General features: G+C 39.1%; 1 protein-coding gene across 4 annotated transcripts in view; it reads left to right on the top strand.

The window, feature by feature from the left end:
* Window positions 1-25,299, top strand: part of zmym2 (zinc finger, MYM-type 2) — a 133,105-nt gene that overhangs the window by 40,284 nt on the left and 67,522 nt on the right. For all 4 annotated transcript variants that reach the window (XM_048597679.1, XM_048597680.1, XM_048597681.1 and 1 more), the window contains 6 exons: window positions 8,428-8,513; window positions 10,530-10,614; window positions 10,918-11,206; window positions 18,537-18,717; window positions 22,222-22,434; window positions 24,006-24,156. In XM_048597679.1, coding sequence (XP_048453636.1) covers window positions 8,428-8,513; window positions 10,530-10,614; window positions 10,918-11,206; window positions 18,537-18,717; window positions 22,222-22,434; window positions 24,006-24,156 — 1,005 coding nt within the window. The remainder of the gene's footprint in view (window positions 1-8,427; window positions 8,514-10,529; window positions 10,615-10,917; window positions 11,207-18,536; window positions 18,718-22,221; window positions 22,435-24,005; window positions 24,157-25,299) is intronic.

The raw sequence follows: 25,299 nt of genomic DNA, 5'->3' as shown, positions 1-25,299 counted from the left end.
AAGGGTCCAGACCCGAAACGTCAGCTTTCCTGCTCCTCTGATGCTGCTTGGCCTGCTGTGTTCATCCAGCTCTACACCTTGTTATCTCAGCTATTTTGTGCACTTTTTTTAATACAGACAGCTGACCAAAGTTCAAAGGTCATCTTCAGCTCTCAGTTCATGACTCCAAATCAAAACCAATAAAAGAATAAAATAATGTAAAATCAGGAAGGGTTGGAACATCCATTTGTTCAGATATTTCTATTCTTTCTCCCTACTTCTTTTGCTACTGTAAGTACACCTTTCTCCTGACTGTCATCCCTGTAATTATTTGTCTTTACCATGTTAACATGACACATACTTTGATTCTTTCCCCTGTCTGGCATAGTCCCTCAGTAGTTTACATCATTTGAGGTTTCTTTTTAATTAGCCTTGATTTTTATGGTTCCCCAGAGAGAAGTAACAACACTAGTATCTTGTCTTCAGCAACAAGATTTTACACTTTAGCCTTTTTATACGCTCTATTCTTTATTGTTCGTGAGCATTCTTCAAGTTAGCTTTGAAGCTAACTCTAATACTTTGGTTTATCAGTTTTTCTTTAAGCAAGTTAAGTACTCCTGTACCTCATGTCCGTATATTAGTCCAAAATGACCAAATTCTGTGAACCTACTATGTGTTTCCCTAATGGCAAAAGTAGCAAAGGAATTCCCTTATCTCAAACGTTAGGATATTCTTAACAATAAGTCTTATCATGGTCTTCGGAGTCTGATGCTATTTTTTTAGTGCACCTTGAAATTGTGAGCGATGCCAGTTCCAAATCCAAACTCTGAAAAAGTGTTCCACCTTGCACTACATTTTCTTGACAAACGGTGTTGCATTCGCAGTTGGGCATTTTGGAAGATTACAGCCAGTGCCCACACTCTCAACAGCCACATCTTTTAACACCGTAGGATGCAGGCCATCAAGTCCAGGAGAGTTGTCAGGCTTTAGTTCAATAGTTTTCCCAGTACCTTTTCCCTCATGATTGTTGGAACATAGTGGCATTCAGCCTGGAAGCCTGCTCTGATCACATCTGATCATCTACCTGGGTGCCATTTTCCCAAGTAATCCCTATACATATTATCAGCAGTATCTAGTAATCTCTCTATCTTGAGCAAACTCTGGTGAACTTTCCAAGGTCCTTTCGGGATAGAGAATTCCAAAGAGTCTCTGCCCTTTGAGTGGAGAAATTTTCCTCATTCCAGTAATAACTGATTTCCTTCTTATTCTAAGACTCTGTCCTTTGGTTTTATATCTCTACACAGCCCAAAAAAAAATCTGAGAAACATCCTTTCTAACCCTTCTTAAAAATTTTGTAAGTTTCACTGAAATTCCTCATGCTAATAAACTTCAGAATACAGCCCCAATCTCCTCCATCTCCCTCATTTGACTTTTTCACCGTACCAGGAATTAGTTTAGTTTAGATAAAGGGACAAGAATAAAAAAAATTCCAGGTGTGCTTTCTGCAAGGTTGTATACTGTTAAAGCAAGACACCTTTTCACCTGTACTCCAGTCTTCCTGTGAAAAAGACCAACATACCATTTGTTTAATTGCTTGTTGCAGGTACATAGTAGATTTTAATTGGTTGTGAACAAGAACACTCAGGTCCTTTGGACATCAACACTTTAGGATCTCCCACCATTTAAGTAATAGCGCTTCTGTTCCTCCTCAGAGTGGCCGGCCCATGCTTGCCCACATTATATTCCACCTGCAACGTCCTTGCCCACTTACTCAGCCAGTCCAAATCCATTTGAACCCCCTTTGCACTGTCATCATGACAACAACTAATATTACAGTCGAAGCTTGTGTCATCCACAACCTTGGAAATATTACATTCAGTCACCACATCCAAATTATTATACAGATTGTGAACAGCTGGGGCCCAAATACTAAACCCTGTGGCGCCTCATTAGTGACAGCCTGCCAACCTGAGAATGACTCCTTTATTCCTGTTTTTTGTCAGTTAAACAAAGCTTAATCCATGCCAACAAATTACCCTATTCCATATTCTCTAATTTTGTCTACTGACCTGTGTAAGACCTGATTGAAACCCTTCTAAAAATCCAAATACACCATATTCACTAGTTCTGTCTGCTATTAATATCATCACCAAAAAGTAACAGGTTTGTCCAGTGTTCTTTCCCATGTTGATCCTGCCCATGTTGACCCTGCCAAGTCTGTGTACACTTTCTAATAAAATTTAATATTTTCCTTACTGATATCAGGTTAACAGGTCTCGAGTTTACTGTTATTTTTTTCTTTTCTTTCTCTCTTAAATGGAGAGGCTGCATTTGCAATCTTCAAACTTGCAGGCACTATTCCACGATTTATAGAATTTAGACAGATGATTATCAATGCATCCACTATTTCTATAACCATTTCTTTCAACATTGAGCTGTAGATCATTGGTTCTGATGGTTTGTCAAATTTCAGTCTCATTATTTTCCCAATACTTTTTTTAATCAATACTATCTTCTTTCAGTTCCTCATCCTCAGTAGGACATTGGATCTTTATCATTTCTAGGGGATTTATATTTTTCTCCCTGAAGGCAAAAATTCCCTATTTCCCATATTTGTAATTCTAATTGTTTTAAGTTCCTCCCTTCCCCCCACACCTTGATTTTCAACTATTCTTGGAAGTTTTTGTGTTTTCTTAACAAAATACTTGTTCAGTGTTTCCACCATTTCCTTGAGTTTGTACTTTCACCAGTAACTATATTTGGGATTCATACAGCTCCACATGTACTGAGACTTTCTGTATCAGCAATCCAGACATCTGCTCACCCTGCCTGCTTGATACAGAAATAAAGCACAATAAAGCTGAACTACTAGACAATAGCTAACCTGTCAAGATCATTGTTCACTCTATATCACTCAAACTTGCAAATGGGCCAAAGGCATCTACTGTTGACTCCAGAAAGTGCCCAGTCCACTTTAAAAAGTGGAAAAGCGAACTGTCTCAAAATTTTGAACAACATACTAGGTAAACCATTTTGAGGCACAGTAGAAATTGGCTATGCAAGTGGTATTTTCCACTAGCAGGATACAGCCATCAGTCCAAAAAGCCATTCTGCCTATCACATAATTGAGTCATGGCATGTATAAATTTCAGTGCCACGTGATGCCAAATACATCAACTATATTACTCAATGATTGCTGATCAACTCAAACCAAAGATTTCTTGACTGTTCAGAAATCAGCAAAGTGCAAAGCCCAAAATAAAATATCTACAATGATGTGATACCGTATTTGGATTGCAGTTGTTATACATCCTTGGGTGTGCAACTTCCATTTTTTAAAATTACCTGGAAGCCTGTTGTAGTGAGGTCAGCCTAGTGGATTTCATAGAATATGAGTTCCCTAATTGAAGCTGTTAACTTGGTCCAATCAGGGAGTCCTGTCTGACAGATGTGAACAGAAGTGTCAGGGATTCTGTTCACACTAGGAGCCAGTTCTGAGCTAGCTTTGGTAGTGTCATGTGCTATGCATATGTAAGTAAAGGGTGACTTGCTGATGGGATACCATCTTTCGTGGAGTTATTTCAGTGATGATGAGAGTGGGATTAATGATGAGACCATACAAATGCACCTACCAACTGAAGCTCAACTAGACTTCAACAGGCACCACAACTGGCTTTGTCATTGGCATGGAGCACAGGAGCTGCAGGGCATCCCAATAGAAGTGGACACCCTTATCTGTCCAACTGAGCTTGGGGAGAACCACTTGAGTGTAGGCAATCACAGAGCCTCATGCAGGGCATATCCTGATAAGACCAACTCTAGGACAGCCCACAGCAAAACTCTAAAACAAAGCCAAGCCTCAGCCAAACCTTTTAAAATTTTCTCAAGGATCTGGGCCGACGGGCCATTGCAGTTGTTACCAGTATGCAGACACAAAGCAGCAAAAGAGTCCCACTAGGTCTGAATTGAGGAAGAGAACACCTAGGCCAGTATCCAGGAGAGTGCATGTCCTGGAAAGTCCACTTCCAGTTGGTTTGGAACAGTGAAATTGCTTAGCAAGATCCAAATCAGAACCAATCAAAATAAATGTCTGGTTAAATGGTCACCCAGTTCTACAGAGGTTGATACCAAAGCGGCTGTATCAGTTTAGTACAGAATCAGTATTTATCAAATTCGCTCTGGACTCCAATCCTTAAGTTTGCCTAAGATCTTGGCCAGGCTGACCATTTAACCTAGGGAACCCCTACAGATTAAAGGTGCTGTCCTTCATGAAGCTGGACATGAGCCATGCATATCTGCAATTGCATTTAGATGAGGATTCCTAGAAGTATGCTACAATAATACCCATAAGGGTTTATACCAATATACAAGACTGCCTTTTGGGGTATCATCAGCCTGTGCCATTTTCCAGCAGACGATGGAAAACATTTTCCAAGGTCAACCCCAGGTCGCCATTTATTTGGATGATGTGCTAATAACTGGGAAGACCAATAAAGAGCATTTAGAGAACTTGTACATAGTTTAAATTTGTCTCCAAGATCTCAGGAGAGAAAAATTTGTGTTCCAGGCACCCCAAGTGACCTACTTAGGCTACAGAGTGGACAAGACTGAGTTACACCCATTGGAAGATAAAATGAGGGCGACCAAAGATGCCCGACTCCCACGTCTGTACTGGAGCTTAGGTCTTTCCTTGCATCTGCTATTGAAAAACGGTCAGCCTTGGAAATGGTCTCGTAGCCAAGGAGGGTTATTTTTTGAGCTCATCAGGTCTGGCAGCATCTGTGAAGAAAAAAATCAGTATTAACTTTTCGGGTCCGGTGACCCTTCTTCAGAACTGGTCACTGGACCTGAAATGTTAATTCTGATTTTTTTTTTCTTCACTGATGCTGCCAGACCTGCTGAGCTTTTCCAGCAACTTCTGTTTTTGTTCTTGATTTACTGCATCTGCAGTTCTTTTGGTTTTTATAAGGTTTTTCAGACTGGAGGCCTGTCACCAACGGTGTTCCACAGGGTTCGGTTCTGGGTCCTCTCTTGGATGTGAATATAGAAGGCATCGTTAGTAAGTTTGCGGACAACACCAAAATTTGTGGAATAGTAGATGGTGAAGAAGATTGTCTAAGTACAAAGGGATCTTGATTAAATGGGTTGAAAAATGGCAGATGGAGTTCAATCTGGATAAATGTGAGGTATTGCATTTTGGTACAGCAAAGAAGGGTAGAACTTATACAATTAATGGTAGGGCTTTGGGTAGTGTTGTAGAACAGAGGACCTACCATTTCAGGTACATAATCCTTTGAAGTTTGCATCATGATAGAGTGGTTAAAAAGACTTTTAGCTCGCTTGCCTTCATTGCTCAGTCCTTTGAGTATAGGAGTTGGGAAGTTGTGTTGAGGTTGTACGGGACATTGGTGAGTACTGTGTACAGTTCTGGTCTCCTAGTTATAGGAAGGATAATTATTAAGCTGGAGAGGGTTCAGAAGAGATTAACCAGGATGTTGCCGGGTGTGGAAGTTTTGAATTATAAAGAAAGGCTGGATAGGCTGGGGCTTTTTTCACTGGAATGTAGGAGGTTGAGAGGTGATCTTCCAGAAGTTTATAAAATCGATGAGGGGGATAGATGGGGTTATTGGTAGGTGTTCTTTTTCCCTAAGAAAGGGGATTTCAAGTCTAGAGGGGTATATTTTTGTGGTGAGAGGAGTGAGATTTTAGTAAGTTATGAGGTGCAATTTTTTTACACGGTGGTTCGTGTATGGAATGAACATCCTGAGGAAATAGTTGATGTAAGCTCAATTACAGTGTTTAAAAGACATTTGGATAAGTACATGAATGGGAATGGTTTGGAGGGATATGGGCCAGGAGTAGGCAGGTGGGACGAGTTTAGTTTGGGATTATGTTCGGCATGGACTGGTTGGACTGAAGGGTCTTTTTCCATACTGTATGACTCTATGTAGCCTTTAGGGAAGTGAAGCAGCAGCTATGTTGTTGAAGGCATTGGCTCACCACGATGTGGTGCTGACGTGTGATGCTTCCCTGTACAGTATCAGGTTATTGTTGGCTCACTGGTGGCCCAGCGGAGAGAAGTGCCCAATAGCAAATGCATCCCGGACTTTGGCGTATGCAGAACGGAGATATGCCCAGACAGACCACGAAAGTTTGGCGATCATCTTTGGTGTACGAGCGTTCCACTAATACCTTTATAATAGTAATGGACTACAAACCTCTGCTAGGACTACTTAAAGAAGATAGGGCCGTGCCGCCCATACCTTAAGGTCAAATTCAGCATTGGGCTCTTTTCTGATTGCATACAATTACAAGTTGGAACACTGTAGGATGCCTTGAGCTGCCTCCCGCTGGCCACCAGTGGTGCTGCCACTCATTCTGGTTTTAAACTTTCTGGACAACCTTCTGGTCACCACTGATAATATCAGACTGTGGACGTAAAAAATCCCATCCTGGCAAAAGTAAAGCAGCCAGTGGTAATGGGGGAAATAAAAGGGCCATCACAATCAACATTGAAACCCTCTGGACCTGGAGAGACCACATCCCCCTACAGGACAGCGTATTATTATGGGGAGCAAGAGTGATTATCCGGAGCAAAGGCTAGGACCAGATACTGGCTGAATTCCACCACGTTCATCCAGAAGTTTCCAAAATGAGGATGTTGGCAGGAAGTTATGTTAAATGGCTCGGATTGGATGCTGACATAGCTGCGTTGTTGGGGTAGTGCCCAACAAGGACAAAAATTGCCACTAGCAACTCCCCCACATCCATGGGAATGGCCGGGTAAACCCTGGATTCAGTTACGCTTTGACTATGCCAGTCCTGTTGTGGGCTTAATGTTATAAGTCACTGTGGACGCCCATTCAAAGTGGTCGAACATGCATAGAGTTCATTCATCAAACACAAAGACGATGATAGAAAAACTGTGTTCATCTTTTGCAATACATGGCCTCCTGGAGGTGTTGTTCGCAGACAACAGGCCATTGTTTACCAGCAGGGAATTTGATTATTTCCTAAAGTTGGTTGGCATTCAGCATATACGGACAGCTCCATACCATCCATCGTACAATGGTCTGATGGAAACTGTAGTCCAAACTTTGAAGGTAGGCTTAAAGAAAGAGCCTTCAGCTTCACTGGATACCAAACTGTCTCAGTTCCTGTTTGATTGTCAGACCATCCTCATGCAACTACAGGGGCAGCTACAGCAGAGTTGCTAATGGGAAAAGGACTCTGCACCAGGCTAAACCTGATCTTCCCAGACCTGGGGGTGGGGAGAGTGAAACAGCATCAGGAATGCCGTACTGGACACAAGACTCCTCTAAGCGAGAGATGCAGTTTACTTTGGGGTAAGGTCTCACACCGAAACTACAGGAATGGCCATGTGGGTAAGAGGCGTGGTCGACATGAGGTCATATCCCAAGATTTATAAAGTTCAGGTAAAAGAGGAGGTCCTGAATAAGCGTATGGACCACATGAAAGCTGCAACCTCGCAAACGGGGCAGAACATCCAGCAAGGCTGTCAGAACCTGTGGGTTCTCCTCCTCCGTCTAGCATTGAAGAAACCTCTGAGGATGAAATGGACATGGCAGATGCCATTACTGCCTGAAGAAGAAGATCAATTTCAGCCAAGTCCTTTCAGGTGCAAATGGCAGGCTACAGTGGTACACACTGCCAGGATCCAAGGCAGAGTCAGAGGAACTGGATCTGGTGCAATAACGCCCCAGGAGAAGCTACAGGGAAAAGAGTGGGCCTATGACCCAGTACTTAAAGGGGGAGGGATGTCGTGATTGAAACAAGGTCAACCAGGTGGACAGAATATGATTTCACTGATTGAAACTGCTAACCATGTACAATCAGGGAGCCCTGGCTGACAGATATAAACAGGAGTGTCAGAGGTTCTGTTCACTTTCGGAACCAGCTCTTATTTCACCGAGTCAGTGTCACGTACTATGCACATGTAAATAAAGGGTGACTTAGTGATGGGATACTGGTCTTCATGGAGTTATTTCCCCTATAGGTCGACTTACCAACCAATCAAAAACTTAATTTTCTGAAGTGTAAATGTTGTGATTGTTTAAAGTTTGGCATCCTTGCATTTTCTCCAGTTCATCCAAAATGAAAAGCTTTGGCATTTTGTCTCTTTTTGACAATATCCATTGTTAATCTTCAATCTCACACTGTTGGTGACTAACACTCACTTTTACCTCATGTTGTATAACCTTTTGTTCACTGTTCGTATTAGTTTCTTGTACTCTTAATTCCTCCCTTTTCTTAGCAGTTCTTTGCTGGTTTAACTTGTTGCCTATTTGTATAATTTGCACATTTATGTTTAGCCTCTAAACACTCCCCCACAACTATTATAGCAGTCACCAATGACATTTCCTTTCTACCACGGCAAAACAACTTGTTTAATTTTTGGGATGCATTTCTTGATTGCTGTTTTTTTAGGTAATGTGCAAAATATTTTACCCAAGAGTACTATCCGAACTCAGGAAATGACTGAAGAGCCTGAAAGAAAAAGGAACAATCATAAGGTATGTTTAAGCTGGACTGTTTGGAAATGTATACAGTTTTTAAAAAATACTTGTTTGTACTTTTCATTCTTCTTATGGTAAATTATTTTTGAATCAATTTTTTTAAATCAAAAATTTTAGTCAGTTATTAGAAGTACTTACAGTCGATTGCTTAGTTTTAGTGAAAGCATGCTTTGGACAATCGTGTATTGTTAATGCATTTTTAATTAATAGGAGTCATATCTTGTTATAAATGATCAGGTCAAATGTATTGATATCATGCCAAATACAGAGACCTCTTCAGAATCATCTTATTGGTGTAGCAATGTAATGCACTGCAAAAGGGCGCCATCTACCAAAAATTATGTACATGGAGAGTTTTACAACTTTCCTTGCCATCTGGTGCAAAATTTAAGAATACATTCTGGCAACTTATTTTATTCCCTCCTGACTGCTAACAAATAGTTGAAAGATTTGGGAATATGTTTCTTTGCTTGTCACCAAAGTTTTGTCTATGGAAAAGGCTATGAATACAATGAATTTGCAGGTAAGGTTGGGTTATAGGAAGGGGATGATTGGACCTGGATGCAAAGGGATGATTTAGTTCACATTACTAATCTCCTATATATTGTACTCTTATAAATATTTAGAATTTTACAGCTCAGGAACAACTGATCTCTACTGGTGTTCGTGCTCCTTGAAACTTTCCTTGTACTTAGCCCATCAATGTTCCTTTTTTCTTTATGACTTTTACCTTCCATGAGGTGACGCTGATTGCATCCAAAAAAAAGGTTCTAAGTTACACACTGTAAAAAAAAGTTGGGAGTACGAAAGTAAGTCATCATTGGGTATATGAGAATGTGTAATGCGTAAGATGAGGTGACAGCACAATGCTAATTTACTAAATTAACTATTCCCAATATTTTTAACTTAAATTTATTCCCAGTATAGTTTATTTTATGTTTAAGAGATGTTTTTGATACAGTTAATTTTAGGAAATGGGAATGCTAAAAATGCACAGCATTGAATATAGTTTGAATTTCATATCATGTTGGTTAGTTATATAACAAATTATGTTCCTGTTTGAAAAGCAGATAAACATAGTTTCTTGGAGCAGTGATATTTGTCCACAATTACAATCCGAGGACTTTGAAGATGCAAAACTTAGAAGCTTTTTTTTCCCTTTCACTTCCTTGCACCTCTCCTAAAATCTGCATGTGCTTAAATCAGGTTGGAGTTGATAATATGAAAGACTTTGATGTGCTCCATTCTCCCACTAGAAGTATATGAAGTGTCATTCTGACAATTAAAGTCAAAAAAAGCTCCAGTGTTGACATTGACTTTTAGCGCTGTAACTCTTACTTACCAGTAGTATTGCTTTTTCCGACACAAGGCTTGCCTTTGCTTTAATCTACATTGCTTTCTATGAATGTTGGAGCTGACAATGGAGGTGGACATTGTGCCATTCATGCAGTTACACTGGAGTCTGACATTTACGGAGAAATCCACAGTAAAGTTAGTAAATATGGGTCAAATAAAAATCAATCTTACTGCAATTCTGTGTAAGCTATTTTGATTCAACAACACTGAAAAACGTACTGACTGTTGACATATTAGAGAAATAAAGATTATTGATGGGCAGACTTGAAGCAAAAAATGCAATTTTAAATTCTAAATTAATGAGGAAAGGGTGACAGGCCAAAATGAAAGATATAAATAAATTAAGAAGAATAACTGATAATTTAACTAAAAATCTGACTTTGCAACCAAGCTGAAGATAACCCATAATGCTGATTGGACACTGAATATTTTCTTAATCAGTGAAGACATTCACAGGTTTGACATAAAATTACCAAGAAGTGAGGCAACGTATCTGCTGCAAGTGAAATACAGTAGTTTCTTACGTTTACATTTAAGGTAATGGTGGAAGAAGAATGCCACCACACATTTTGTTACATAGTGTAGACAGGAAAAGTGGGAAGATACAATATTATTAGCATGGATTAATGTAAATAACTGGTGATTAACAACTTTTAGGTGAACAATGGAACCTGCGAAGATGTTACTATGAATGCCATAAGAATCACTGATGTGTATGGATCATCCAGCCATCCTGTAAATGGTATTTGCCTTTTGATTTGCAATTTGATAAAAGTTTTGTGCATTTTACTTGAAATTATATTAAGCAAATAAGTAGCAAAATATCTTTTCAAAAAATTGACCTGTAACATTTTGTTAATTAAAGTTGATAAGTATTTCTGAAATTATATTCATAGTTATATGCTGTGTATGCTGATTGTTCATTATGATGCAAAACAGTAACAAATTTGAAAAACAGTTTTGAATTGCTAAATTTTGTATTTTAATATGAGTTTTAAAATATTATAGCTCTAACCATTGTTAAATCTGACTGTTTTATTTCAAGATTCATGGGTATCACTGTCACCTTCACTCCCCACAAATCGTAAACTGAATGTTTCAGATTCTGTTGTGCCCATGGCGCCTCTTTCAAAACCAGTCTTCCAGTCATCTGGGCTTCAGCAGCAAGCCAAGTCATCTATGAAAGTTATTTGCGCTCACTGCAAAAAGCCATTACAGAAAGGTCAAACAGCATACCAGAGGAAAGGTTCATCTTACCTCTTCTGCTCTACGACTTGCTTATCATCATTTTCTCATAAACCAGCTCCAAAGAAACTGTGTACTACATGCAAAAAGTAAGAAGCTATGTTTTTCTCTTTTCCTTCTTTAAAAGTTGTGATACTATGTAATATGTTGTTGAAGCAATTGTGTGTATTTATTCACAGCGATTTTGATTTCACTTTTGCTGAAGCAGGGAATCTGGCAGTGTGTGTGGTTATTTTGTTCTCTTATCATTCAGCTCAAAAAAAAATTTATGCTTGAAATCTGAATTGATAACTGATAATAGAGAATCTGAGACATGGGTAGCCAATATTGTGTCCCTTTAAAAAATATTTTAAAGGTTGTGAAAGAAACAGAGAATTGACAGAGAAGGAAATAATGGTTAAATCATCAATTTGGATCTATAATGTGAAATAGAAATGTAACACTTTGGATTGAGAGCAATAAAGGAAAAATAAAAATGTAAACAAACAGTTTACGATCTTCAGGAATAGTACCCGAGTTTGTTTTTATCCTTTCCGACCTGAAGAAGTGTCATTGCAGGAGTATAAATTTTCTCAGTAGAAAGGTACTTGAACTTAAATTTTCTGCAGTGAGTTTAATTGGCAATAAATGTGCAAATGCAGCAACCTCTTGAAACTTGCAAGGCAGTTAAGTTAATCTGCTCTTTTCTTGGCACAGATCAAGTAATTTGTAGCAATATCCAAACCACTGGGTATTCCTTCTTTGCTATAAATTGCTGGACAGTTTACACATCAATAACAGCACTTGATTTAAACCTGCTATCATTTTGGCAGTAAAATGTGCCCCATCTCTTAACAATTACTGTCCAGTCCAATGGACAGCTCATTTAAATGAACGGCTAATATTTAAATCTGATTGTCCAAATCATTGATGCTGGTAACATTTTATTGAAATGCTTACTGGATGAAAATCTGTGAAGTGTAAGAAATCCTGTGAAATTATGAAATTATTATACCTCATAAGATATACTACCAGGGAAATCTTTAGCATATATTAGAATCCAATTATTTATGTTATAGAATGACTTGTTGATGCATGCCAGAGAAGTAAGGTGATATTCTGTTTTTATTACAAATCTAGTGAATTTCCAGTACTGAGAGTCACACTGTCAATTGATAGACTGTTCTATAATAAAATAAATTCAACTATATAAATCTCAAAGGTGGAGATGTCAGTGCCTTAAGACCAATTATTTTTAAACGTAGCTCGATCAGACATCAATTGTACAAACAAGAAATTGTTGCCTGTCAGTTTCAACTTGAATGTGCGTTTGTAATTTGACATTTGTGTGCAATGAATGGTATTTTCAATACATTACCAGCCAATGGACTATGGCTTTTCTCATGGAAAGGATATACTTCATTGCACAGAAATAATGTGCAGTGCAATACGCAAGGTTTATCTGACCTACTGACGTACTGTGATCAGATGAATCAAACGCAATTTTCATTGCATGATGTTTTTAAACTTTCTCCAGTTTCAAGATCAAACTGACTTTGATTTGGTTTTTCAAAGCCTTAGTTATATGTTCAGCAGAATTAAAAATGGTATAGATCATTGGATATGTGGAGGAATTGTGCATGTTCTCTTGGAATTTCACTGAATGATGTAATCTGGGGTTTGATCTATTGTGGCACTCCAAATTTGTGTGCAAGAAAGTGTGATGTGAATTTATATTTCATCTTTTGTGGCCCCAGGCCGTTCTACTGCCAATTAATTACTTCTGAAGTGTTGCCACTGTTATGTATAAAATATGAAAGCAATTTTATATCAAAATATTGGCTAAGGCCATTTCATATGGAAATCGAGTTGATGTAGATTGATAAATGAACGACTAACCTTCTTCAGAATAATATAATGGGGTCTTATGTATCCACCTGAGATGACAGGCAAGTGCAGATTTACCACCTCATCCATCAGTACTGTACTAGAGCATGTTAGATTTTTTAAGAATTGGACTGAGCCAAGGCTGATACCTGGCTGATACACTCTATAAAGAGGCAGGAAAGGGGATTATGAGGACTGGGTGTAGAATACGCAGAGGTAAAAGGGGAGAACTGTAAAGGTTCCACTTTTCCTTTCAATCCCTTGAACAGTAAGTAAGCACATAGTTAATTTCTTGAACAAATTTGTATAACTGATAGGAATACTAACTTGCTTTGATCATTAACTCCAAGAATTCAAAAATTATGTTTGCTTTTGCTGTACTTGGATACTGTTTTTTTATTTGAATGCAAAATACTTACCGATGTTTAAAAATAGCAAGCCCCAACTCCACTGCCCTGGATAGTGAGTTGTGCTTTATAAAAATGTATGATGTTTACCTTCAAAAAGATGATTCATCTTCATAAATTTCAAATTTCTCCTTCTTTTAATGCCAAAAATTTAGTGGCCTCACACTACAGAGGTTGACTGCCAGTAAAAAGTGTTTACTAATTATTAGAGGTGTGTGATGATACAGAAGAGGGTACAGAGGCTAAAGAGATTGGACAGAATGGAGTTGTTTTTCTAGAGCAGAGCAGATTGAGAGGGGGACGTGTTTGAGATGTATAAAATTTTGAGGAACATTAATAGGGTAGACACTAAGGAACTTTTCCCCTCTGATAGAGGGATCAATGATTAGGGGACATAGATTTAAGATAAGGGGCAGAAGGTTTAGAGGAGATGTGAGAGAAAACCTCTTCATTCAGAGGGTGGTGGAAATCTGGAACTCATTGCCTGCAAGAGTGATAGAGGCAGAAACCCTCATAGCATTTAAGAAGTATTTAGATGTGCATTTGCAATGACAGGGCATACAAGGCTTTGGGCCAAGTGTTGGAAATGAGATTAGTATAGTTAGGTGGTTGTTTTTGACTGGCACGATGTGATGGGCCAACATGCCTTTTTCTATGCTGTAGATCTCTATGAATTAAGTGCTGAGATTAAATGTTTGAATTTAAAATAAACTATATTTGAAACCAAATTTGGACGTGGCTAAAATGCAGGACTAATCTGCAGGAATCAAGGCATTTATGGGAAAAATACTACAACTAATATCACAGTTCAATTCATTAAATTTAATATTATTTGAAAACAAGAATATTGTAATTAAGGGTTAAGTATACGGCAAACATGCTTAGACTTTTCTGTTGAGATCTTAAAATAAATGTTCACTTGATTCTTAAGTATAAAGAAATTAGGTACTGGTAGTCACCTACTTACTTGTTTGTCTCATCGTCTCAATTAAAATTAAGCAGTTCATTATGGGTCTGAAATTTTAATGATTTGAGTGTGAAACAAAACTGAAACATCAAACATTTGTCATTGTTTTGACATTATTTGAGAAATAAAAATGAACAAATCCCCTGTTAGAACAGAGCAATTTGCACCAGAAATCCCACAAAGGAACAGTGATAGGCAGTACAGTCCATTGAGACTACCCTGCCATTCAATATGATCATGGCTGATCAAACACTGCAGTGCCCTTTAGCTGCCCTATCCCCATAACTATGTATGGCACTGCTAATCAGAAATCTATCCATGTCTATTTTAAGCATGCTCAAAGACTGAGTAGAATATTCCAAATTTTCAGACTCTTCTTGTAAAAAAATTCACCTCATTTGGGACTTAAGTGGAATCCTCCTTATCTTTAAATTTTGCTCTGGTTTCTAGACTCCCCTACCAGGGGAAATATCTTTTTTGTATTTATTCTGTCTATCCCTTTAAGAATTTTTCAAGGTTCAATGCGATTGCTTGTCATTCTTCATAGAAACTAAGAGCAGATGTAGACCATTTGGCCTTTCTCCACAACTTAATCTCTTATCTCAAAGACATATTCTCGCTTTTTTCCTGTACCCTGTGATGCCTTTAAAATCTCAAAATTTATCTGTCTCCTTCTTGAATATAGGGTCATAGAGTCATAGAGATATACAGCTCGGAAACAGACCCTTCAGTTCGACTTGTCTGTGCCGATCAGATATCCTATATAAATCTAGTCACATTTGCCAGCATTTAGCCCATATTCTTCTAAACCCTTCCTATTCATATACCCATCCAGATGGCTTTTAAATGTTGTAATCATACCAGCCTTCATCACTTCCTCTGGCAGCTCATTCCATACATTCACGACCCTGTGCGTGAAAACATTGCCCCTTAGGTCCCTTTTAAATCTTACCCCGCTCACCTTAAGCCTATGCCATCTAGTTTTGGACTTCCCCATCCCGGGGAAAAGACCTTGCCTATTTACCCTATCTATGCCCGTCATGAGTTATAAACCTCTGTAAGCTCACCCCTAAGCCTCTGACGCTCAGAGAAAATAGCTCCAGCCTATTCAGCCTCTCCTTATACTTCAAACCCTCCAACTCTGGCAATATCCTTGTAAATCTTTTCTGAATCTTGCCTCGTTTCACAACGTCCTTCCTATAGGAGGGAGACCAGAATTGCATGCAGTGCTCCGTTGGCCAAACCAATGTCCTGTACAGCCGCAACATGACCTCCCAACTCCTATACTCAGTGCACTGACCAATAAAGGCAAGCATATCAAACACCTTCTTCACTATCCTATCTACTTGCAACTCCACTTTCAAGGAACTGTGAACCTGCACGCCAAGGTCTCTTTGTTCATTAACACTCCCCAGGACCTTACCATTAAGTGTATAAGTCCTTCCCTGAGATAACAAGGTGTAGAGCTGGATGAACACAGCAGGCCAAGCAGCATCAGAGGAGCAGGAAAGCTGATGTTTCGGGCCTAGACCCTTCTTCAGACCCTCTGAAGGGTCTAGGCCGAAATGTCAACTTTGCCTGCTCCTCTGATGCTGCTTGGCCTGCTGTGTTCATCCAGCTCTACACCTTGTTATCTCAGATTCTCCAGCATCTGCAGTTCCTACTATTCAGTCCTTCCGTGAATTGCCTTTCCAAAATGCAGCACTTCACATTTATCTAAATTTAAACTCCATCTGCCATTCCTCAGCCCATTGGCCCATCTGTTCAAGATCCAATATATATTCCCTGATTTGGCCTCCACAGCCTTTTGTAGTACAGTCAGTTCTGCTATAAAGCAGTATTGCGTTCCTGTGCAACATCTCGTTATTGAAGATTGCGCAATAGAAATAACGGGGCCTATGGGAAAAGTGGGGTAGGGGCAGACCATGAAAAAAATCACTCAAAATTGCTCAAAAATGATTCAAAAGCCTAACACAAAGGATAGCACAGTTTGAATAAATGTTTAATTCATATTTATTAATGAAATAGAAGTGAATTTAACGCCTTACCTTGAAAAAAATGTCAAGGTGACTTGATGGGGGAGGAGGTTTTGGAGACTCTTTCGGCGCTAACATTGCGCATGCTCAGGACAAAGCCCACGAAACAATCATGTGATGTTGATGTGTACTCCTCCACGCATCAATGGAATTATGTTATAGCCAGCACAAGTTCGTGTTTTAGAGATAGCGTTCCCCTACTTGCCAGTCATGTTACAGCCAATTTGCATTGCTGGAACACGCGTTATAACAGAACCAATTGTGGGGAATTCCACAGGGTCACGAGCCTTTGAATGAAGAGATTTTTCCTCAGTTCAGTTCTAAATGGTCTACCCCATATCCTGAAATTGTGTCCCCTGGCTCTAGACTCCCCAACCAGGGAAAAAATCCTCCCTCCATCTAGTCTGTCCAGCCATGTTAGAATTTTATGTTTCAATCTGACCCTCTCTCAGCCTTCTAAACTCTGATTCAACTGGTTCTGTATTCACTAATCTAAGGTCAGTCCTGCCAACTCTGTGAACTCCACTGCAATTCCTAAATGGCAAGTTTCCTTTCTTAGATACGGAGACCAAAACTGTATACAGTACTCTTGGTGTGGTCTCGCCAAGGCCCTGTATAACTATTGTAAGACATTCCTACTTCTGAACTCAAATCCTCTTGCAGTGAAGGCCAATATACATTTTCCTGTCTAATTGCTTGTTGCACCTTTTGGTCAAATTACATTGACTGGTGTACAAGTATATTCGGATACTTTTTGTACCTCCACTCTTCCCAATATACTCAAATAATACACTTCTGTTTTTCACACCAAAGCATATAACTTCACATTTAGCCCTTTGTACTCTATCTGCCATGTGTTTGCTCACTCACTGAACTCATCTAAATCGCCTTGAAATCTCCTTAGATGCTCTTCTCAACTCTCAACCCAGTTTTGTGTTGTCAGCAAACTTGGAAACATTGCATTTATTTCCCTCATCCAGGTCATTTATGTATATCTTGAATAGCTGGAGTGCGAGCACTGATCATTGTAGTACCCCACTAGTCACTGCCTGCCATTTAGAAAAAGCCAGTTATGCCCATTCTCTGTTTCCTGTCTGTCAACCAATACTCGACCTATGCTAATATATCAGCCCTACTTCATGTGCTTTAATTTTGCCATCAACTTCTTAGAAGAATCTGATTAAGGCTTTTTGAAAATCCAAAATCACCACATCTGCTGGTTCTCCCTTTTCTATTCTACTAGTTACATGCTCAAAAAAAAACTCCAGTAGATTTATTAAGCATCATTTGCCTTTCATAAACCCATGCTGGCTTTGTCCAATCCCGCTAATGCTTTCTAAAACCCTAGCGAATACAGGCCGAGTTTGCCCAATCTGATGGAGGGAAATTGCACAAGCTAAGACTATAACATTCACCCTCTGATAGCTTTAGGGAAAGAAAAATGCTTTTTCAAAAATAAAAGCCAAAGTAATTATTATCTTTTAATACCAATATGTGTAATGGATCATTTCTGTTGACTTAGAAATTCTAACACTCTAGAAGTACTTTTTAAGATTGCATTCGTAAACGGTTCAGGACTAGTCCCAGTGGGACTGATTTTTTTTTGACAAAAACAGTTTGCACTGTTCAAACAGTTTAATTTGTTTCATCTGAAAATTGAGGTAGTAGTTTTTAGTCAGTTACTGAAGGTTTTTAGGAGTTCTGATATCAACTTGAAGTCCTTGTAGAAAATCACCCAGGATCTCTGCACCCATGCAACCAAATAAAAAAGGAAAAGCTGATCAGAAAAAGCAAGTTTAAGGAGAGGAAGTCCCAAACTCAGAAACATCTGCCATGTACTGAACTTTTAAAACAGAAGCTTCTGAGCACTGATTGGTCTTGGCAGTCAATTATATACCAAGCAGAACCCTACAAAACAACTCACGTGATGAACATGGTCATCTTTGGCTTGAGGATCAACCAGATTTTATATTACAAAAACAAAATTGAAAACAGTTTATTTAAAAATGTATTTGCTGGAGCACAAAAAAATTCTTTTGAGACCATTTATTCCTGCATGAACTTTTTGTTTCTAAATGGTTTCTGAAAGGTTTTTGTATAATGCTTATTTGATAATGTTGAGACCTGTTATCCTATTTCACAGAGAGATAACTAATATGAAGGGAACAATTGTTGCACAAGTGGATTCCGGTGAAACATTCCAGGAATTTTGCAGTACATCCTGCCTATCATTTTATGAAGAAAAACAAAAAACTCCAGCACATACAAGTCACGTTACCCAAGGAAATTATGGGAAATGTACCATTTGTGGCAAAATGACTGAGGTACGCAGTTCTTTTCTTTGACTGTTTACAAGCCGGATAAACACAATATACCCTCACTGATTTGTTTTTCTCCCACTTAAAATCACACTCAATATAGAAACAGGTCATACACTCCATGCCAGTGTTTATGTGCTTCCTGAACCTCCTCTCATTCTTCTCTTTTATAAGCATAAATTCCCTCTTCTCCCTCATTGTTACTATGCAGAAGGAGGCCAGTTGGCCTTTCATGTCAGCCCGAGGCCTCTGAGCATTTTGACTCCGTACCAAATTCCTGCCTTTTCCCAATAATCCTTCACATCATTGCAATTTAAATAATCATCCAATGTTGTCTTGTATATCTGAATTCACCCTGCCTCCTTCACACTTCTAGGCAGTGCATTCCTATTCCGAACTACTCTTGTGTGATTGCTTCTTTTGCAAAGCACTTTAAAACTGTACCTTTTGGTTCTATTTCTTTTTATGAGTGGGAACAGTTTGACTAGGCTCTAATGATGTTGAAAACGTCTGTCAAGTCCTCTTCTATCAAACCCAGTTCTGAAGAAGAGTCATACCAGACCCAAAACATTAACTTTGTTTCTCTCCCCAATGATGCTGTCAGATCTTCTGACTTTCTCCAGCGTTCTCTGTCTTTGTTTTGCTCTTCATCTGTCCTGTCACGAAATAAGTTTATGCAGCCATCCTTCAAATATATATATGTGCTGTTTGTATATTTCCCATGATAGCAAGTTCCTCATTCTCGCGATATAGAAAATTGATTTCTTCTGGATTACTTATTTGATGTCATGGTGACTGTTTTGGTGTGACTTGACAAATCACCAGGAGACTTGGGCACAGATTTTTTTTTTATTTAATCATATTGCCAGCCTTAGGTAATCTAAGATAATATTCTGAAAAGCCACAAGTGCTCATTACTTATGTACTCCTTAAATCACATACATACATTCAGCTCCAATCTTGTCAACTTACAGTTGCATGTTAAACATATGACCTGGCATCAGTTTACTTAGTTTCTGCAGTATATGCATCAGGCATTGTTTTTATTGATCGAAGATTTCCCATATCTCACTGATTGTGCAATCAAGGCTGTCTCTTGTTTCTATCACCCAGCCCTTGACATGGTGCTCTGACCTTGCCTCAGTCCTTATCTTGTCCAGAGCATCTGTTCTGCTCCTTCTTCCTTCCATCTTACTTTATTGAAATGCTTCTAACCATTTCAGTGACCATCTAACAATCATCACCTTTAGTTTATGCCTTTGCACACATGCCTATTCCTGCCAAGATCATTCAGAATATTGAATATCTCTATTAAGTCATATCAGCCTTCACCTTTAAGGAGAAGAGAGACCCATTGTACTCATCTTTTCAGTGGTTAGAAGTTTCCGCCAGTTTTGTTAAAAATTCTCGAGTGGGACATAGGCATTGTTGGCTGGTCATTTGCCCGTTCTGAATTGTCTTTGAGAAAGTGGTAGTAAGCTGCCTTCTTGAATCACGGCAGTGCACGTGCTGTGGGTCAACCTACAGAGCTGTTAGGGAGGATTTCAGAGGACATTTGGAGGGCTTCGACTTTTGGCTGGTAGAATCTCAATTTTTAATTTTTACAAGCTTCATCTTCCCCCAGTGGTCACCAACTTAGCCAAAGCAGGGAGGAGAGAATCTCACAAAGTTTGAGAAATCTCAACCAATTACAAGACGAGGATCAGGCTTGGTAGAGCTGCCATTCATAGTGACGTATTGCTTTGATGATGGCCACTTGGTGGAATTGCACAGGGGGCTGACCAATGAAGAGAGGGGAGAAGCAAAATCCAAGTCTCATGTGGGTTTGTTAGGCTGGTGGGGAGTAGCATAGCCAGAGTCTCACATTGACTACAGAGGAGCAACCGAGCCAGAGTCTTGGCAGGAAGGGTGGGAAGGGGAAGCAGTGGAGTCTGCGTTTTGGTGGGTTTCTGAAGGTGGGGGGAGCACAGAGCTGCACAGCTGATGTCGTGGTGGGTTCTGACTGCCTTGGATGGATGAACAATAGAGTCAAAGTCCCAGCAGGTTGGCGAGCCATCAGTGGGAATATTCTGAATTGGGCCTGCTGAATGTGTTTAAGTGTGGTGAGGGGGTTTGGGAAGAGAGACAAGAACATGGAGAGAGAGGTTTGGGAATGAAGAAACCTTTTGTCACTAGGGAGTTAAAAGAGTGCCTTCCAGTAGTTGTAGTTTCAAGAGGAATATAATTCAGGGAATTGGAGGTGCATGTAATATGGATAATACAGTAATCACAGGAGACTCCAAAATCATACAGAGTCAGCAAACCAAATTGAATCATAGAATAAAATTCCTGGAGTGCAGAAGAGGTTATTTGGCTCATCAAGTCTGCAACAACCCTCCAAAGAACATTCCACCCAAACCTAACCTCATCCCCGTAATCCTGCATTTACCATGGTTAATCCACCTAACTTGCACATCTTTGGACTGTGGGAGGAATCCAGAATACGTAGTGGAAACCCACATAGACATGGGGAGTGTGCAAACTCCACACAGATGGTCTCGCAAGGCTGGAATCAAACCCGGGTCCCTGGCACTGCGAGGCAGCAGTGCTGACTGCTGTGCCACTATGCTGCCCAATTGCAGTGTTACTGTGGCAAATTTGTTCTTGAAATGCATTGAAGACTGGGTTTCTAAGTCAGTATCTCAAGGAACCAACTAAGGAATGGGCTGTTTTAGATGTTGTATTGAGCACTGTGAAAGAGTTAGTTAATAAACCTGTAATGAAGGAGGGTCTGAAGTAGAGTAAGCATAACATGATACTGTTCTATATTCAGTTTGAGAACCAGAATTAAAGATTGGGATTTCTCTCTTTTGAGTTCACGTTTCTTCTAAGTGTAAGGGCAAGTTTTACACCTGCTCATGCTGGATCAAGGGCCAATCAGGCACCTAGTGGCTGGCGTCTCCGCTAATCCCGTGCCATGACAGCAATATTCAGCCTAGCCTCAGCTGCCAGCCAATTAGAGGCTGACTGCCCTTCTGAGTAGCTACATCACTATAAAGGCCTAGACTGGTGGGGTGGGAGTCAAGGGTAGAGTGGGGTCTGAGGCAAAGACTGGGGATGGCTTTCAACAGCCGTCCCTCTGCACCCTCAATCCTGTGCCCCGATCCATCCGGAAGGACAACCATGTACCTACCCACGCAGAAGTGATTCCTGAAGGGGCAGGGATCTCCCTTGTACCAACCAGTTCAGTTATTTACCCTTTCTGTTACCTTCCCGCCTCATTTCTCGGGAGGGACAAGTCCCTACTAAACGTCCAAAATCTGAACACAGCAAGCTAGATGTATACAGGGGACAGCTACATGACTCAGATTGTGGAAGTCAATTGGGAGATTTGATTGAAGGGGAGCAATGGAAAGCATTTAAAGAAATAATTCATAATTCTTAATTAATGTATATTCCCTTAAATATCCACAACTTGGCTGCTAATTTACAAAGGTGCAACCTCTATATCATTTCACATTTCTTTTATAGATTCGACATGAAGTAAGCTTTAAAAATTTCGTCCACAAACTTTGCAGTGATGTTTGTTTCAACAAATATAGACAAGCCAATGGACTTGTAATGAACTGCTGTGACCAGTGTGGGATATACTGTTATAATAAAGGATCTGGAAACCACTTTCTTTTCCATGATGGCCATCACAAAAGATTCTGTAGCTCCAGATGCCTCAATGATTTTAAACAGGTAATTTGTATGCTGCTTTATATCTGTTAACTGATAAATATATCTAATAATCTCTCATAATTTATATAGTAAATGAGGGTCAATTAGCTCAGTTGGTAGATGGCTGCTTTGTAATGCAGTGATGCCAACAGCATGGATTCATTTGCTACACCAACTGAAGTTACCATGTAGTCTATCCTTCTCAACCTCTCCCCTCTTCTGAAGCGTGGTGGTACTCAGGTTAAACCACCAAAAGTCATTAATCTCTAACGATATAGGACCATGGCAACTTAGAGCTAATTAGAAAAAGCTTATAATTATTGACTTGGTAAGTATTTGCAGAAGATCTCAACGTATCTGCTGCCAAATTTTTAATCTGAGAAATCTTATTTTTTTTAAGGCTGTAAACATTTTCGCAAGTGACCATCAACTATTAAAATAAGAGACTGAAGCTTCTAATGGCTGCTTCTTCATAGCTAAATGATCAAAGCTAATGGTATTATGAATGCAGTGTTGTTCCTTGTGTAATGTATTTTTTCCAACAAGTTCTTGAATTTGTATGTGTGGAGCTGATAGCTTTAGGCTAGGTATTTTATTCCCTCTTCTTCCAATCCATGGAGAAGGGAAGAAAACATGGCAATCAGGTCATTCTCAACTTATTTCTTGTAGTTCCTAACATTTCAAGAACATCATGTGGAGAAAGTTATGATCGGATCTTTCTCCCTCCACCAGTTTGATTCTTTTGACAGTGTTGTTTATATTCCTGTCCATGCCTGCAGTTTATCACATATACTGTTATACAGGAGATCCTTAGATAGTGATCAGAAGCACAAACCCCATTTCTTTTTTTACTTATATCTCATGAGCAACATCACCAACTGAGCCAGCATTTGTTGCCCTTGAACAGTTTATCATTCGGGCTTGTTGTGGGGTCTGGAGTGACATGTAGGTTAGACTTTGGATAGCAGACTTCCTCTTTTAAAGAACCTTACCAAACCAGATGGGGTTTTACAAAAATTGGCAATGGTTATGTGGCTACCATTTTTAAATGTAGATTTGTGAATTAAATTCCAATTTCTCCATCTGCCATGGTGGGATTCTAACCACGTCCCAAGTCTGGGATTCTGGATTATTAGTTCAATGACACAACCATTATACCACTGTACTCCTCAATTGGGGCAACAATTTCTTCCTACCCTGCACCTCATTGAGCTGGGAATGTTTAGGCTACATGTGGCTACATGTGGCTTCCTTACTGCTGCTCTGACTAAATCAAGCTACCTTATCACAGGACAAGGATTAAATTATTGATTTTCCTGTTCTGTGTTTCAAAGTCAGCACCTTATTGAATTACCAATTTTTTCTGAACAGTATTTTAATTCCTCACATTAAAAATTCTAAATTTCACTTGATCAGAATTGCTTCCTTTCTAGTTGCCTCGTGTTTATCTAAAGTATTTCTTTCTTGTGAGAATTTTTCAAGATGTAACTTTGATCAGTAAAACTATCATTTCAGTACTAAATCAAATAAACACTATTTTCTAGATTTACAGACTTTGCCACTTCAACTTAAATATTTTACCTTGCTTTTAGAGAAGCAGTAAAATAATTCCCTGCACAGCATGCAGAACTCCATGTCGAAGCTTCGACATGACTCAGCGTGTAGAAGCTGGTGGGAATATTGAAGCATACTGTTCGGTTGCTTGCATGTCTGTACACAAAACAAGATGCCCAAAACCAACAGGTAAAAAGCAACTTTATATCATCTTTGTATGCATTATTTATGTTGGCAAATGTTGTGTCTTTTAATTTATTCCTACATTTTCTGTCAGACAAGCTTAATAGGATATTTTGTTCATGCATTCACCTAATCTGCAATAATGAGTGCAGTATCATTAGGGTTTGTTTAATAAGTTTAATCTTTAAATTCAAAATTATGTTGTGAAATTATTTAATGTAGATTGTTTTGTTTATATGAAATGTAACTAAATTAGTTGGAGTGTTGTACCCATGAACTGCTCAATTTTAAATAATCAGAGAAGGAGGTTTTGTACTTATGAGTCTTTATTCTTGCAGTGTTTTAACAAGTTGCTCATTAGAGGGAACTTAGAATAGGATGTATAGTATGGAAAGATTATTTTCAATGATATCAATGAAAATTATGACATCTGCATGAATCTGGCATGTTATGTAGAGCTCTTGTAACATTTGATTTGTGTGGCATTTCAGATGGTTACAGTTCCATATTCTCAATTATACAACAGTCTGTGTTGCAAATCAAAATGGTGCATACTAACTGTGAGGAATTAATTAACCTTTCCCTTCTGAACATAATAGATTTACCATCAATTGCAGTGTCCAAATCACTTTTGCCTGTGACCATGGAGCTTCTAACAACATAATAGTTTTACTTCAAGAGTGTACTTTAATTAGATCACCTGCAAATTTTAACTAAACCTGAATTATCATGTGGCCAATTTTGATATGAGGGCAGGTCAATAAACAATCAGATCAAATGAAGAATTCATTGGTGCTTTCCACCTCTAGGTATTCACTGCCTGAATCTCTAATTTTTCCCCTTTCATGCATGCATAAAATTTTACTTGAGCTTACAGTTTGACTGTAATCTTAGCTATCTACTGCAGCCTTAAACTCTTGCAAAGCGCACCATTCTCCTCCACACGCTGCTTGTTCAATCTTCGTAAAGTTTCCTATGTTCCATTAAGTTGAGCTCAAAAGTTTTAATCCTCATGCCTCGTGCTGTTGTTGATGATCTCTTCTCGCCTTGCTTCCTAGTATGCAACATATTTTCCTTATCATTAAAATAATGACTCAGCCACTACAGTGGTTCAGAAACCCTCTAGTTTTCACTCACTTTACCACATCC

Source organism: Rhincodon typus, chromosome 6 (assembly GCF_021869965.1).
Source record: "Rhincodon typus isolate 14 chromosome 6, sRhiTyp1.1, whole genome shotgun sequence".
In the NCBI taxonomy this organism is placed as follows: Eukaryota; Metazoa; Chordata; class Chondrichthyes; order Orectolobiformes; family Rhincodontidae; genus Rhincodon; species Rhincodon typus.
The sequence above is the reverse complement of the archived record's forward strand: the minus strand, read 5'-3'. Positions and strand labels throughout refer to the sequence as shown.